The 13,621-nt window shown below is 32.8% G+C and overlaps 3 protein-coding genes across 3 annotated transcripts in view; all 3 read right to left on the reverse strand.

Moving 5' to 3' along the window:
• The window catches only part of LOC123897090 (probable LRR receptor-like serine/threonine-protein kinase At3g47570), a 61,704-nt gene that overhangs the window by 4,889 nt on the left and 43,194 nt on the right, over positions 1 to 13,621 (reverse strand). The window lies entirely within an intron of this gene.
• Positions 1,056 to 2,593, reverse strand: LOC123895878 (receptor kinase-like protein Xa21). Its single transcript, XM_045946348.1, has 2 exons — positions 2,542 to 2,593; positions 1,056 to 2,491 (listed from the first exon to the last, which is right to left on the reverse strand). The coding sequence occupies exons 1-2, from the start codon at positions 2,591 to 2,593 to the stop codon at positions 1,056 to 1,058; spliced, it is 1,488 nt and encodes a 495-aa protein (XP_045802304.1).
• On the reverse strand, positions 2,487 to 3,469 carry LOC123897093 (receptor-like protein 37). The gene is made up of 2 exons (XM_045947591.1): positions 3,172 to 3,469; positions 2,487 to 2,820 (listed from the first exon to the last, which is right to left on the reverse strand). The coding sequence occupies exons 1-2, from the start codon at positions 3,467 to 3,469 to the stop codon at positions 2,765 to 2,767; spliced, it is 354 nt and encodes a 117-aa protein (XP_045803547.1). The 3' UTR covers positions 2,487 to 2,764.

Genomic DNA, 13,621 nt, shown 5'->3' on the forward strand with positions numbered 1-13,621 from the left:
ATAGTATGATTAGGGAATTAATCATGAATGAGGTGATATCTATTGAGTTTGTTCGGTCGCAACAAAACTTAGCTGACCACTTGACGAAGGGGTTAGCTAGAGACTTAGTGAAGAAGTCGGTAATTGGGATGGGATTAAAGTCTATTTAAATCTATTAGCTATGGTATACCCAATTCCCTTCTAATACAACGTTAGAAGCAGAATTCAATGTGGAAAGATCATAATTAAAGATTGGAGCAATTGTGTTTATCTTCCCAAGGTATGTGCTCAGACCTGCAAGTGATGGTTAGGTTAAAGTATATCTTCTTAATGGTTCTTTTGAAAAATTGCAAATGCAGGTGCAAGATTAAAAAGGATCACCTATGTGAGCATGAAGTTTTGCCGCTTCAAGAAGCTTGGACTTGGCTTCCTATATGCTTATTAATGGATAAGGACACATGGCTTGTAAAGTGTCAAGTATGAATAGTAGAGTATTGTAAGAAACATATGTGTACTATATCTTCAGATATTCAAATGGGTTGACGGGTTCAATCATTGTGACACCCCGATTTTCGAGTATTTGGAATGTGTATTTGTACTAAGATGAAAATTCAATCGCAAGACATTTTCGTTTATGCATCTGTTTGATCGTTATATCTGCAAGTAAATCAAGGATTATACTAAAACGGGGGGAGTTTGTTGGTGATTTTAGTATCAACAATGTATTTTGGTAGTAATGTGATTTACTATAGGCCAATGCAATTATGCGTTAAGTTTGAAACGAGTCAGGGTAGTGCGGAGTGCACGCTCGTCAAGCCAAACGTGTAATTGAATACGAATAATTGAAACGGGGTTTTCGAAAAGGTGTGCCTGTTCGTTTGACTAGTCGTACCCTTTCTCAACAGACATGACCGTTTGAATAGTCGTACCCTTTCCCAACAGACATGACCGTTTTTTTTTGGAAAAGGTGTGCCTGTTCGTTTTCTGTTATTGGTCTCCTATATAAGGAGTCATTTGGCCTCGGTTTTAAAGAACGAAAAAGACTTCCTCTCTACATTCTGATCTGTTCTCTATTGTCAGAAACAGATTGCTCTTCGAGAATTATCCCCGCAAAGATTTCGTGAACCCAGACAAGAATAGGGTCGAAATACTTTGTTCAGAAAGTGAACGAACACGATTCTTCGAAGATATCCAGGATTATCATACCGTATTTCTAACAAATATAACCATTTGTCCACACTTCCATTCGACATGAACTCCATCACCAATGATTTGAAATCAAGATTTGAACAACTACTGATAATCTTAACCAGATTTCGATGTCGTAGTTCTTTCATTGCATTGCATTCTGCATCAAAGCTCCTTGATTTTGCCTCTGACTGCAAATCAATTACTTTAACTGCGATCATCTCACCATCAGGAAGCTTCCCCTGATACACAGAGCCAAATCCCCCATTTCCAAGTAAGTTACTCTCATTGAATCCATTAGTTGCTTGCACAAGTTCATAATAGGATATTCTTCTTGGAGCTCCTAAAGTTGATAAACCCCTTTCAGGAGTATTTTCAACCTTTTTCCTTTTATTATGTTTTACAAGTATAATGCATGCAACAAGCAAAAAGGTCGACACAAGTATAGGAATTAGGCATTTGAGTAATAACTTCTTTGAAATTGACCTTTTCTTAACTTGTTTACCACACCGAGGTACTTGGAGGCGAGGATTTCCACACAGTGCTTCATTATGCTTAAATGACTGAGCTGTGAACTTTTTGAATGGTCCACCATCAGGAATCTCTCCTTGTAATCTATTATATGACAAGTTGATGTTTTGAAGATACAAAAGTGATTCTAAGGATTTTGGAATAACACCTGTTAGCATATTTTGGGACAAGTCCAAGGATATCAAGCTTACCATTTGATCCAATGATGCGGGAATTGATCCCATCAGTTTGTTATGTGCTAAGGAGAGATTCTGCAAAGTTATTACAGAACCGATGGTTGCAGGAATGTTGCCTGAAATATGATTTCTTGATAGATCTAATATTACAATTGCTTTCAAGTTTCCAATCTCAAGTGGAAGATTACCAATGAAAGCATTAGAGGACAAATTTACTTCTAATATATCTTTAAGACTCCAAAGAGAGGAAGGTATGCTGCTAGAGTTCAAACTATTAGATCCTATGTATAACTTTTGAAGAGAAGTCATATTTCCCAAACACGTCGGTAAAACACCAGAGAGCTTATTATTGTCTAGATACAACTCACTCAACCTCTCAACTTTACAAAGCTCCTCAATAAATGATCCTTGTAGTCCATTGTTGCTAAGGTCCAATCCCTGAAGATTTTTCAACCCTTTGAATGTAGCAGGTATTGGTCCATTTATATTATTCCCATATACAGAAAAGTATAGCAAGTTGCTAATGTTTCCAATTTCATGAATGGAAACAAAATAGTTAAAATTACACTTTTTATCCTTAATCGTAATTTCCAAAAATTTTTTTGTGTCAAAATAGCCTAGTGGATTTCCAATTTTAACTTGTGTTAGTTAGTAGTTAGTTGGTTACCTAACAAGTTAACTTCCTTGTTTTTCAGTTTCCTATAAGTAGTGTTAGACATTGCTTATAAACTACCTCTTGTATAACATTCTTCTAAATCAATAAAGATTTACTCTTTCTCTCTTCTCTTTTATCTCTCTCAAATCACTTTCTTTCACAAAGTGTGTGTCTGCTAGCACAAACCACTGGCTTATGCCTAGTGCTCCAGTATTTGTTCCAACAAATATAATAACTATGTTTGAGGAAGTACTAGTGGTTCAACTATGCTAAACCGTCCGTCATTGTTATCTGGAAGAAGGATAAGAAATTAAGAATCCTTTTAAAGTTTAAACTGAACAAAAAAAAAAAATTACAAGTCGGTCAAAGAAAAAGGAATAGAGTCAGTCACTACTAGAAAATACAGATTTAGCCTCCAAAATTAGCGTCGGTCACCGACACCGACGCTATTAACGTCGTAGTAGAGTCGGTCTGTCGCACGCTAGACAGTCTTGATTTCACATTTATTTTAAAAAACTCTAGCGCCGGCCAATCCGACTCTAAGTAGTAAAAGAGTCGGCCAGGTATTTTCTGAAATTCGTAGAGTCGGCTTATCCGACGCTAGGTTTTTTGCGAGTAAAGTTTTAAACCGGCGAAGCTTACCGATAGATTGAGGGATAAATCCTACGTTGAAATTGTTATATCCAAGCTCCAAATATTGTAGTTGTGATAAGTTGCCCAAAATTGCAGGAATTTCTTCAACAAACTTGTTATAAGCTGTGTCAAGAAACTTTAATCTGTGCAACCGACATATCTCTTTAGGTGACTCACCACCGAAGCTATTGTTGCGGAGTTCAAGAATAACAAGATTCATGTTTAGCAGATTCAGACTGTGGACTCTATTGTGTCTGTCATCACAAGTGCATACTGAAGATGAAGTTGACCAATTATTAGCCAACATATGATAGCTAGGGGTCTGTCTGAAGTAATGAGAGATTTGAATGCCAGAAGAGCAAATTCATCTGTGGTAATGTTTTGTTTATTTTTAGCTAAGCAAGGCACGAAACAATGCATTGAAAGGAAAAAAAGAAAGAGAGCAGATAATAAATTAAACTAACCATTTTGTTGTAATGTGTGTGGATGAGAGATGAGAGGCAAAGGGACTGAAGAATGAAGATATATATAAAGTGTGTTATCACAAACAGCTGTACATGAGTCAACAAGCAAATAAAGATGGAATAATTTGTTATTAATAGGATATATTTTCATTCAATAGAAATCATTGTAATTAATTGTCTTTAACTATTTTTCATTTGTATAGTTACGTTTCATATTTGCTTGTAAGTATATTAGCATAAGCCTTTGTATTGTTCTACACACAAATATATGATTACTCAATATTATATTAAATCCCTTCTTTATATGGTATCAGAGCCTACCACCGATCCTCCATTGTTTAATCACACATGGCTGCCAACAACGTTCCAAATCAAGCCTCCCCATATTTTCTTCACTCATCTGATCAACCAGGACAATTACTAGTTACACAACTTCTTGATGGTGATAATTACCCCACTTGGAGCCGTGCAATCACTATGGCCCTAGAAGCAAAAAATAAACTTGGATTTATTGATGGCACCATACTCAAACCAGAACCTACCAATCCCAATTTTTCTAATTGGGTTCGTTGCAATAGTATGGTTCAATCTTGGCTTGTTCATTCTACCATTCCAACCATTGCAAACTCTATTCTTTGGATCAAAAGTGCACGTGATATATGGCTTGATCTCCTTACTCGTTTTAATCAAAAAAACGCCCCTCGTATATTTGAAATACGACGTGCCATTTCAAATCTCTCGCAAGGAACCAGTTCAATTGCTGCTTATTACACACAACTCAAGGCCTACCGCGATGAACTTGATTCACATCGCATAATTCCTACTTGTGTTTGTGGTGTCATTCCCAATTTTAATGATATTTATGCTACTGAACATCTTATGGATTTTTTACAGGGCTTGAATGATTCATTTGCATCTGTTAGGAGTCAAATTCTCCTAATGGACCCTCTTCCTTCCGTGACCAAAGCGCACTCCCTTTTTTTACAAGAAGAGCGTCAACGTTCATTGTCTGATTCTCGTTCCATTACATTGGAACAATCTGATATGGCTGCCCAACATAGCACCACTTCTCGTGATGGAAACAACAAACCCATTTATTATTGTCGCGGATGCTATCATGGACTTGTAGCACAAATGGTCCATATGGACCATGTTTAATTAACATTGGATGATGAAGGTTTACCACATCATATGATACACCACTCACACAATAATTGCTTTCAACTCTTCTTTTTTCCTCTCTCTCTTTCGGCCCTCACTAATCTGACATACACCCTATCCAATGAGACACATCACGCTGCATCAGACCAGAATCACCGGTCTTCCGTACCACAATATAAGTTATTTTTAACACTTTTAGACGTATTAAGAAATGTAATTAATGTTGTATGAAAAAAAAAATTATGAGTTGATTTACAAAATTGTCATTTATTATAAGGAAAAAATAAAGTTACGAATTAAAAGAAAAAAGAATAATAAATAGTTAAGGTTATAATATGAAAAAGTTGATTAAATATTTTATTGATAATGTAAAGCGACTTATAATTTGGTACAATTTTTTTTTTCAAAAGCGACTTATAATTTGGTACGGAAGGAGTATTTTTTTTCTTCCTAACGAGTGTTTTCGGGACACTTTTTAAGCATTCTATTTTAAGAAATTATTAATTTAAAAAGTGAAACATTTCAGTTTTTACTGTGTTGACTTCATTCATTTACTATATAAATTTTTTACAAAAACTAGTACTCCCTTCGTCCCATAATGAATGACTCAGTTGACTATTTTACGCATGTCAATGCATAACTTTGACGATTAATATTTTTAATCGTATAATAGTAAAAAATTATAAAAATTTGATATTTTAAAAATATTCATCGAGACGAATCCAATAAACTCTTATATGCTATTTATTAGTAAAAAAAATGGTCAAAGCAAAATATATAGTGCACATAGTCAAAATGGGTTACTCATTGTGGGACAAAGCGAGTACTATTTAAGATGTTCAAAGAGTGACTCGGGGACACTCATTAGTATTTTCCGTTTTTTATTTTTTATTTTATAATTCAAAAGCACTATACTCGATGAGAACTATAATAAATCATGTTAACATGTGATCTAATGACATATATTAAGGATGCAAATATATAAATATTTTGTATTATTATTTTCTATACATAAAAACTGAAACAAAACAAAAACAAAAAAGTTTAGTCAATAAAAAAATTATAGAAATAATAAGATGTATACAATAAAAAAATTATATGTGAATCTATGTATAAATATATGAACAAAACAAGAACAATAAAAAGCTTATAGAAAGTTTAGTTAATGGTACAAAAAGTTATAGAAAAAATAAGATAAATACGCATAAAAATAGGAATATGAAAATAGAATCATAAACAATATTTTTAATATAAAAAAAGAAACATTGCTACCAATGAAGGATATAAAAAACAATATTTGTAATGCATAAACCCTTTTTTTTTTTCTATAATGTTTTAGGCTTGTATTCATGTATTTTGTTTTCTTACTATTTTTTACGCTTATTCATCTTATTTTTCTATATTCTTTCTATAATTTTTTTATCTTATTTTTTCTATATTCATTCTAAAATTTTGTATTGACTATTGTTTTTATTTTGTTCTTATATTTATGCTTAGATTCATGTATAATCTTTTTTATAAAAGTAATAAGGATAAATTAATAACTTTGGTGGTAACCGATTTTAATATATTAGTAATAGATTATGAATTTTTCTGGGTTTGTATGAGTTTGAAGAAGCAAGAAGCCTAATTTTTTCTATACTTCTTTCTATTATTTTTTACTTTTTATCTATTACTAATATATTAAAATCGATTACCACCAAAGTTCCTAAATTATCCTTATTGTTTTTAACCACGTTGCAAGTTTTATATACTTCGTTGTAATTTCACTAAAAAAATATATAGAAAGAATATAAGATAAATAAAAAAAACAAATATATAGAAAAAATTAAGATAAATACAAAATAAATATGATATGCTTAAAAATAGAAACAAAACAAATTATAGATAGAAACAAAACAGAACAATCTATACGCAAAAAAATATGAAAAAAAAAACAATAAAAATATTATAGAAAGTTTAGTCAATAAAAAATTATAGAAAAATAAGAAGAAACCGCATAAAAATAAGAATATATAAATAATTAATAAAAAGAACTTTATAAAAAAAATTAACATAAACAATAGTTTTCATCATAAAAAGAAAAGAAACATAAACAATATTATTATCAAGTTTATTACTAACCACTGATAATAATAAAGTTAAGTAGTATCAAACAACTTATGCAATTTTTATATATTACTATTATAAGTTTGTCAATGTAGTTTATGATAAAATAGTTTATAAAATTACAATTTTCACTAGTGTGAACTTATAAAATATCATAAAACTTAATTTATATTGCACAAGCTTAAAAAAAGCTGGGCCAAACAAAATATTCCTAATAAAATATACTCCTATAATTTTTTATTAAAAATATACATGAGACCATTATTTATCACTGAAACATAAAAAATTGAATAAATAAATTTACAATAAAAAATAAAATAACTCCACTTATATTTTAACAATGTTATATAATAATTTTTTAAATATTTAATTCTAAATAAATTTTTTACCTTAATATAATAACAAACTTAGATATCAAATAAAAGTCAATGGACCCGTGTTTTAAACTAGTTTAACTAAAAAATACACGCAGTGGCGGATCCAGGACCCTGCATTAGGGGGTGCAATTTTTTTTGAAACATAGAAGAAATGACAAAGTAATCGTAAACTCACACACACAAATGAGGTAGACGGAGTTTGAACCCCGATCATGGCGTCTGTCATAACAATTTAGGCATTTTTTTACTAATTTAACTAAGACTTACAGGCATAAATATGCCTGCGCATGTTATTTTTTTAAACTTTGCTTGAGCAATTTGATAAAATTTTAAAAGTATATTTGTTATAAAAAAAATATTTTTTAATTATAATCATTTGAAAATTGAAGGAGGGATATTATCAATATTATTAATCATAGTGATAATATCCATAGACAAAAGAAAAAATATAATAATAACTACTATAAAAAAGTACGATGTATGCATTTTCAAGCTTGACTAAGCGGCTCTAGAGTTTTATCTTACCATTAAGGGTCCGTTTGGATTAATTTATTTTTGAGCTTATGCAAATAGCTTATGTAATTTTAATGTATTATTATAAGTTTGTCAAGGTAGTTTATGATAGAATAACTTATAAAAATACAATTTTCACTAGTGTGAATTTATAAAATAGCATGAAAGTAATTTATATTGCATAAACTCAAAAATAAGCTAATCCAAACGGGATCATAACTCAAGTTAAGAGTTCTATTTTTTTTAGACTGCGTTTTTATCTTAAGTGGATTAGTGGATTTTAATTTAAAGCCCAGCAAAAAGGCAAGGCGCATTACTATTTATTTAATGACACGAGAGAAAATGTTTTGGACAAGTGGTGCAAATGGAAGTATTCAGGGTGTGCAAAGTAACAATAATATAGAATAGTAGGTGTAAATTTGAAAAGTGCAGGGTGGTCATATGCACACCCTCAGTGTTGAATAGATCCGCCCCTGAATACACGTTACATAAGTTAACAGTTTTTTTAAATAAAATATGTTAAAAAAAAATTAGTTTATCAGAGGGATAATGTGAGAGTGATGGAGAGAGAGATGAAATGAAAGAAAGATAATGTGCTGATGGTGCATGACATTATTATGTGTTGTAGATTAATCTAAAGGTAAATTAGGCTTTTTTCATCATGGACCATCATGGACCATTTGCTAGGCTGGTCCATTTTAGAATTAGTCTTATTATTGTTCCCATTGTGATATAGAAGGACATTCCGACAGTCGCTGCTATGAAAAAATTGGGTACCCATCTTGGTGGAAACATAATCTTGGACCAAACAAAAATCGTCGTGGGACTTCCTCCCGTGGTGGTCGAGGCTCAAGATCTGCTGTTTCACGCAATCATCCCACAGTTGCTGCTGTTGCTTCACCTTCGGAATCTCAGCCTCCGGTTCATTTATCTCAGACTCAGATCAACCAATTACTTTCTCTTCTTAAGATCACTGGTAATGATCAGCCTCTAGCAAATTTTGCAGGTACCTCTTTTCATTGTTTTGCGTCTTTTAAACCATCTTATTCTCTTTGGATTTTAGATTCTGGCGCAACTCATCATATGGTATCTGATATTTTTTTTTTCCATTCATATATCAAAGTCTCGTCCTTTGTTAAATTACCTGATGACAAGCTTGTTCCCGTACATCATATTGGTTCTATTTATTTGAAATCTGGCCTTTTAATTCCCCATGTTCTCCATGTTCCATCATTTAAATTTAATCTTTTATCCATTAGTAAATTGTCTCGTGATACTAACTCTCGTGTCATTTTTACTCCCACTTCATGTTTATTACAAGACCAGATGACGAAGAAGATTTCTGTGATGGGTGAGCAACATGGAGGCCTTTATCTCATGGATCATTCTCCTACAACATTTTCATCCGCTGTTTCATTTGGCTCTCATTTTGATTTGTGGCATTGGCGCTTAGGACATCCATCCCCCACCCTATCCTCCCATTTAAGTAATATTAATTCTAGCATTAAGTTTTCAAATAAATGTTCATGTACTGTTTGTCCTTTAGCAAAACAGACTCGTTTACAATTTTCAAAAAGTAGTATTACTACGGTTAAATGTTTTGAATTAGTACATTTTGATGTTTGGGGACCCTATAATAATGCTCATTCTTCTGGCGCAAAATTTTTTCTCACGGTTGTTGATGATTTTTCTAGAAGCACTTAGGTTTTTCTCATGAATCACAAAAGTGAAGTCAACACACTTATTCCTCGTTTTTTCAAAATGGTTGAGAAACAATTTCAAACACATATTCAAAAAGTTCAATCTGACAATGCGCGTGAATTTTTCAACTCTCACACTAATAATTTTTTCAAAGATTTGGGAGTATTACAACAATCAAGTTGTGCTTATACTCCACAACAAAATGGTGTTGTCGAGCGTAAACATAGACATTTACTAAATGTTGCACGTGCCTTGCATTTTCAATCCAATTTACCTTTAAACTTTTGGGGTGATTTTGTATTAACGGCTACTTACTTAATTAATCGTTTACCTACAAAAGTTTTCAAAGGTCAAACACCTCATGAAATATTATTTAAAAAAAAAACCGAATTTTTCTCATATTCGGATTTTTGGTTGTTTAGTATATGGTCGCAACACACAAATCTCCAACAAATTTGATAATCGTGCTTCTCCAGGAATTTTCTTAGGTTATCCCCATGGTCAAAAAGGTTACAAAATACTTGATTTAGTTTCAAAAAAAACATATGTAACGAGAGATGTTATTTTCCATGAACATATTTTCCCTTATAAGATGCTTAATGCTAAACAACCTGCCTTAGTCTTGCCACTGCCACCCACTGAACAATCATCTTCCTTTTTATATCCTTTTCCCCCGGATGAACCGCCACAGTCCCCCTCACCAAATGATGAGCCCCCCGCTCCCACTACACAAATCGTACCACAAACTAATCCACTTACTCTAAATGAACCTCCCTCAACTACTACCAACCGCTCCACCCGACCATGGAGACCAGCCAGCTATCTCAATGACTATGTTTGCTCCCTCCCCTCATCACAGGCATCTTCTTCAAATTCGAATTCTGGTAATCCTTATCCTCTTTGTAATTTTTTATCTTCTCATAACTTTTCTCCTTCTTATCGTTCTTTTCTTTCTTCAATTACTAATGAGTCTGAACCTAAATCATACACTGAGGCTAAGAATTTTCCGGAGTGGCGCAACGCAATGCAATCTGAGATTGATGCCTTGTGTGAAAACAGAACATGGTCTTTATTTTCTCCACCACCTGGGAAGAAACCGATTGGTTGTCGTTGGGTTTTCAAAATTAAACGCAAATCCGATGGAAGCATTGAACGATATAAAGCACGATTAGTTGCTAAAGGATATACTCAAGTTGAAGGGATTGACTATTTTGATACTTTTGCTCCTGTTGCCAAACTTGTAACAGTTCGAGTTCTTCTCTCTGTTGCTGCTGGAAAAAATTGGCCTCTTCATCAACTTGATGTTAACAATGCATTCTTGCATGGTGATTTACATGAAGATGTGTACATGCAACTACCACCAGGTTTTAGACGTCAGGGGGAGCCTCTCGTATGTAAGTTGCATAAGTCTTTATATGGTCTTAAGCAGGCATCACGAAACTGGTATTCCAAATTTTCCGAAGTTCTTATTGAATTTGGTTTCACACATAGTACAGCTGACCCCTCACTTTTTTGTCTACATCACGATTCTGGTTCTGCATTTTTGCTCCTTTATGTCGATGATATTGTTCTAACAGGTTCAGACCTCCATCTTATGAGCTCGGTAAAGAATCTTTTACACAGCCACTTCAAAATTAAAGACTTGGGTCGTTTGAAATATTTTTTGGGTATTGAAGTTGCCAGATCAAAAAAGGGCCTTTTTTTATCACAACGACAATATGCTCTTGATATCATATCTGATTGTGGTCTTACCGCTACCAAACCTGCAGACTTTCCCATGGAACAAAATCTAAAATTATCTCCATCTGAAGGTACAATTTTAAATGATCCTGCACCTTATCGTCGCCTTGTGGGTCGTCTTATTTATCTCACAGTAACGCGACCTGATATCACCTACCCCGTCAATGTTTTGAGTCAATTCACGCATGCTCCTCGTCAACCACACATGAATGCTGCTACTCGCCTTATTCGCTATCTCAAGTCCACTCCTGGGCAAGGTCTATTCTTTTCTTCTGAATCAAACCTCTCTCTTCAAGCTTATTGTGATTCTGATTGGGCTAGTTGCCCTACCACTCGCTCTACTACCGGATATTGCATTTTTTTTGGGTTCTAGCATTATATCTTGGAAGACAAAGAAACAAAGCGTGGTTTCTCGTTCCTCTGCTGAAGCAGAATATAGAGCAATGACCAATGCAACTTGTGAAATTACTTGGCTCTCCTATCTTTTGAAAGATATTGGTATATCCCCTTCTACATCAATACCGTTGTTTTGTGACAACCAGTCTGCTCTCATATTGCCTCAAATCCGGTATATCATGAACGAACAAAACACATAGAAATCGATTGCCATGTTGTTCGTGAAAAAATTTCTTCGGGTCTCATTACTACCGTGAAAGTTCGTTCTGCAAACCAAATTGTTGATTTACTTACCAAGTCATTAGGCAAAGATCAATTCATTCATTTAAAGAGCAAGATGAGTTTATCCAACTTACACCTCCCATCTTGAGGGGGAGTGTTATCACAAACAGCTGTACATGAGTCAACAAGCAAATAAAGATGTAATAATTTGTTATTAATAGGATATATTTTCATTCAATAAAAATCATTGTAATTAATTGTCTTTAACTATTTTTCATTTGTATAGTTACGTTTCATATTTGCTTGTAAGTATATTAGCATAAGCCTTTGTATTGTTCTACACACAAATACATGATTACTCAATATTATATTAAATCCCTTCTTTATAAAGTGGTTTAAAAATCTTGAATGATTTTTTTTTGTGTTAAAAAATGCTAGACCGTCATTGTTAATGAAGTCGATCGGTCAAACTGAACAAAACAAATTTAGAAGTCAGTCAAAGAAAAAGGACAGATCCAAAGAGTCCGTCCCGTATACCTTTCTAACTGGAAGTTTCATGGCAAATGAGATTTTGAGGGATAAACCTGAACCATGGGTTGAGCTTTATATATAGTCAGACATTGATTCAAAGTCATGTTTTAATTATCTCCAAAAGATATGTTTTAACTATACTCATTCACCCATCAAGAAATCTGAGTGCAGCAAAAACTGGGCATGACGGAGACACAATCTTTTATATTATAAGCTTGTATATACAAGCAAATTCTAAACCCTAATTTAATTTCCCTCCATTTTATCTTGCAATTTTTATTAAAAAATAATATAATTTTGTCTTGACTAGGATTCGAACCTGCAACCCTTCAGTGCAAAGCAATATTTCTAACCACTATGGAAAGTATACCAATTGTGATTAAAATTATGTGCAATAATTGATAAACACCATCAATTTTAAAAGTATATCATATCAAAATTATTGTTGACTATATTATTCATCACGAAATATTTTTATGTCTTTCCTGATCAATGATTTTTTTTTTCTACCGGATCATAAATTTAGAGAATAATTATCATGTGAGATTTGGAAAGTTATTATCACGTGTGATTTGGAAAGTTATATATATATTCTCATACTATAACACCTTCAACAATATTGAAATCTATTAAAAAAAAAGCATCTTTCACATTTCAATGTCTCATGTAACCTTGCTTATATCACTTTTTAAATTATTTATTATGCAGTTTATTAAATTGTAGTTTTTTAAAATTGGAGAAAGAATTTTGTCAAAAAAAAAAAAGAAAAAGAATTGATTGTTATAAAATATAAGTAATAGTAATAATATATAAGTATAGAGGAGAGAAGAAGAGAGAAAGAATAGTGTATGTTATTCATCATTAGGATTAGGGTTACAATATAGTGATACATAGTATCTATATATAGGTAAACATATTGGGCCAATTACATGGGCCAGGACATCCACTAATAATATTCATAACACTCCCCCTTGGATGTCCATCGAGGATATGCCTCATTAAAACCTTTACTAGAAAAAACCCGGTGGGAAAAAAATTCTAGTGAAGGAAAAAGAGTACAACATCCTTTGTGTTTGAACTGCCTCATTAAAAACCTTACCAGAAAAACCCAATGGGATAAAACCATGGTTAAGGAAAAAAGAGTGCAGAACACAATTATATCTCCCCCTCATGAAGACAATTATATTGGAGACGAAGGAGGCCGATTAATCTTCTATATAGTTGATCAAAAGCTTTGACAATGAC

This window comes from Trifolium pratense, linkage group LG7 (genome assembly GCF_020283565.1).
Source record: "Trifolium pratense cultivar HEN17-A07 linkage group LG7, ARS_RC_1.1, whole genome shotgun sequence".
Taxonomy (NCBI): domain Eukaryota; kingdom Viridiplantae; phylum Streptophyta; class Magnoliopsida; order Fabales; family Fabaceae; genus Trifolium; species Trifolium pratense.

Coding starts and splice junctions, on each gene's coding strand:
- LOC123895878 (XM_045946348.1), bottom strand. CDS start 2,593: ATGTCTAACACTACTTATAGGAAACTGAAAAACAAGGAAGTTAACTTG. Junction 2,492..2,541: donor CAAGGAAGTTAACTTGTTAG/GTAACCAACTAA, acceptor GAAATCCACTAG/GCTATTTTGACACAAAAAAA.
- LOC123897093 (XM_045947591.1), bottom strand. CDS start 3,469: ATGTTGGCTAATAATTGGTCAACTTCATCTTCAGTATGCACTTGTGAT. Junction 2,821..3,171: donor ATTTATCCCTCAATCTATCG/GTAAGCTTCGCC, acceptor TCCTTCTTCCAG/ATAACAATGACGGACGGTTT.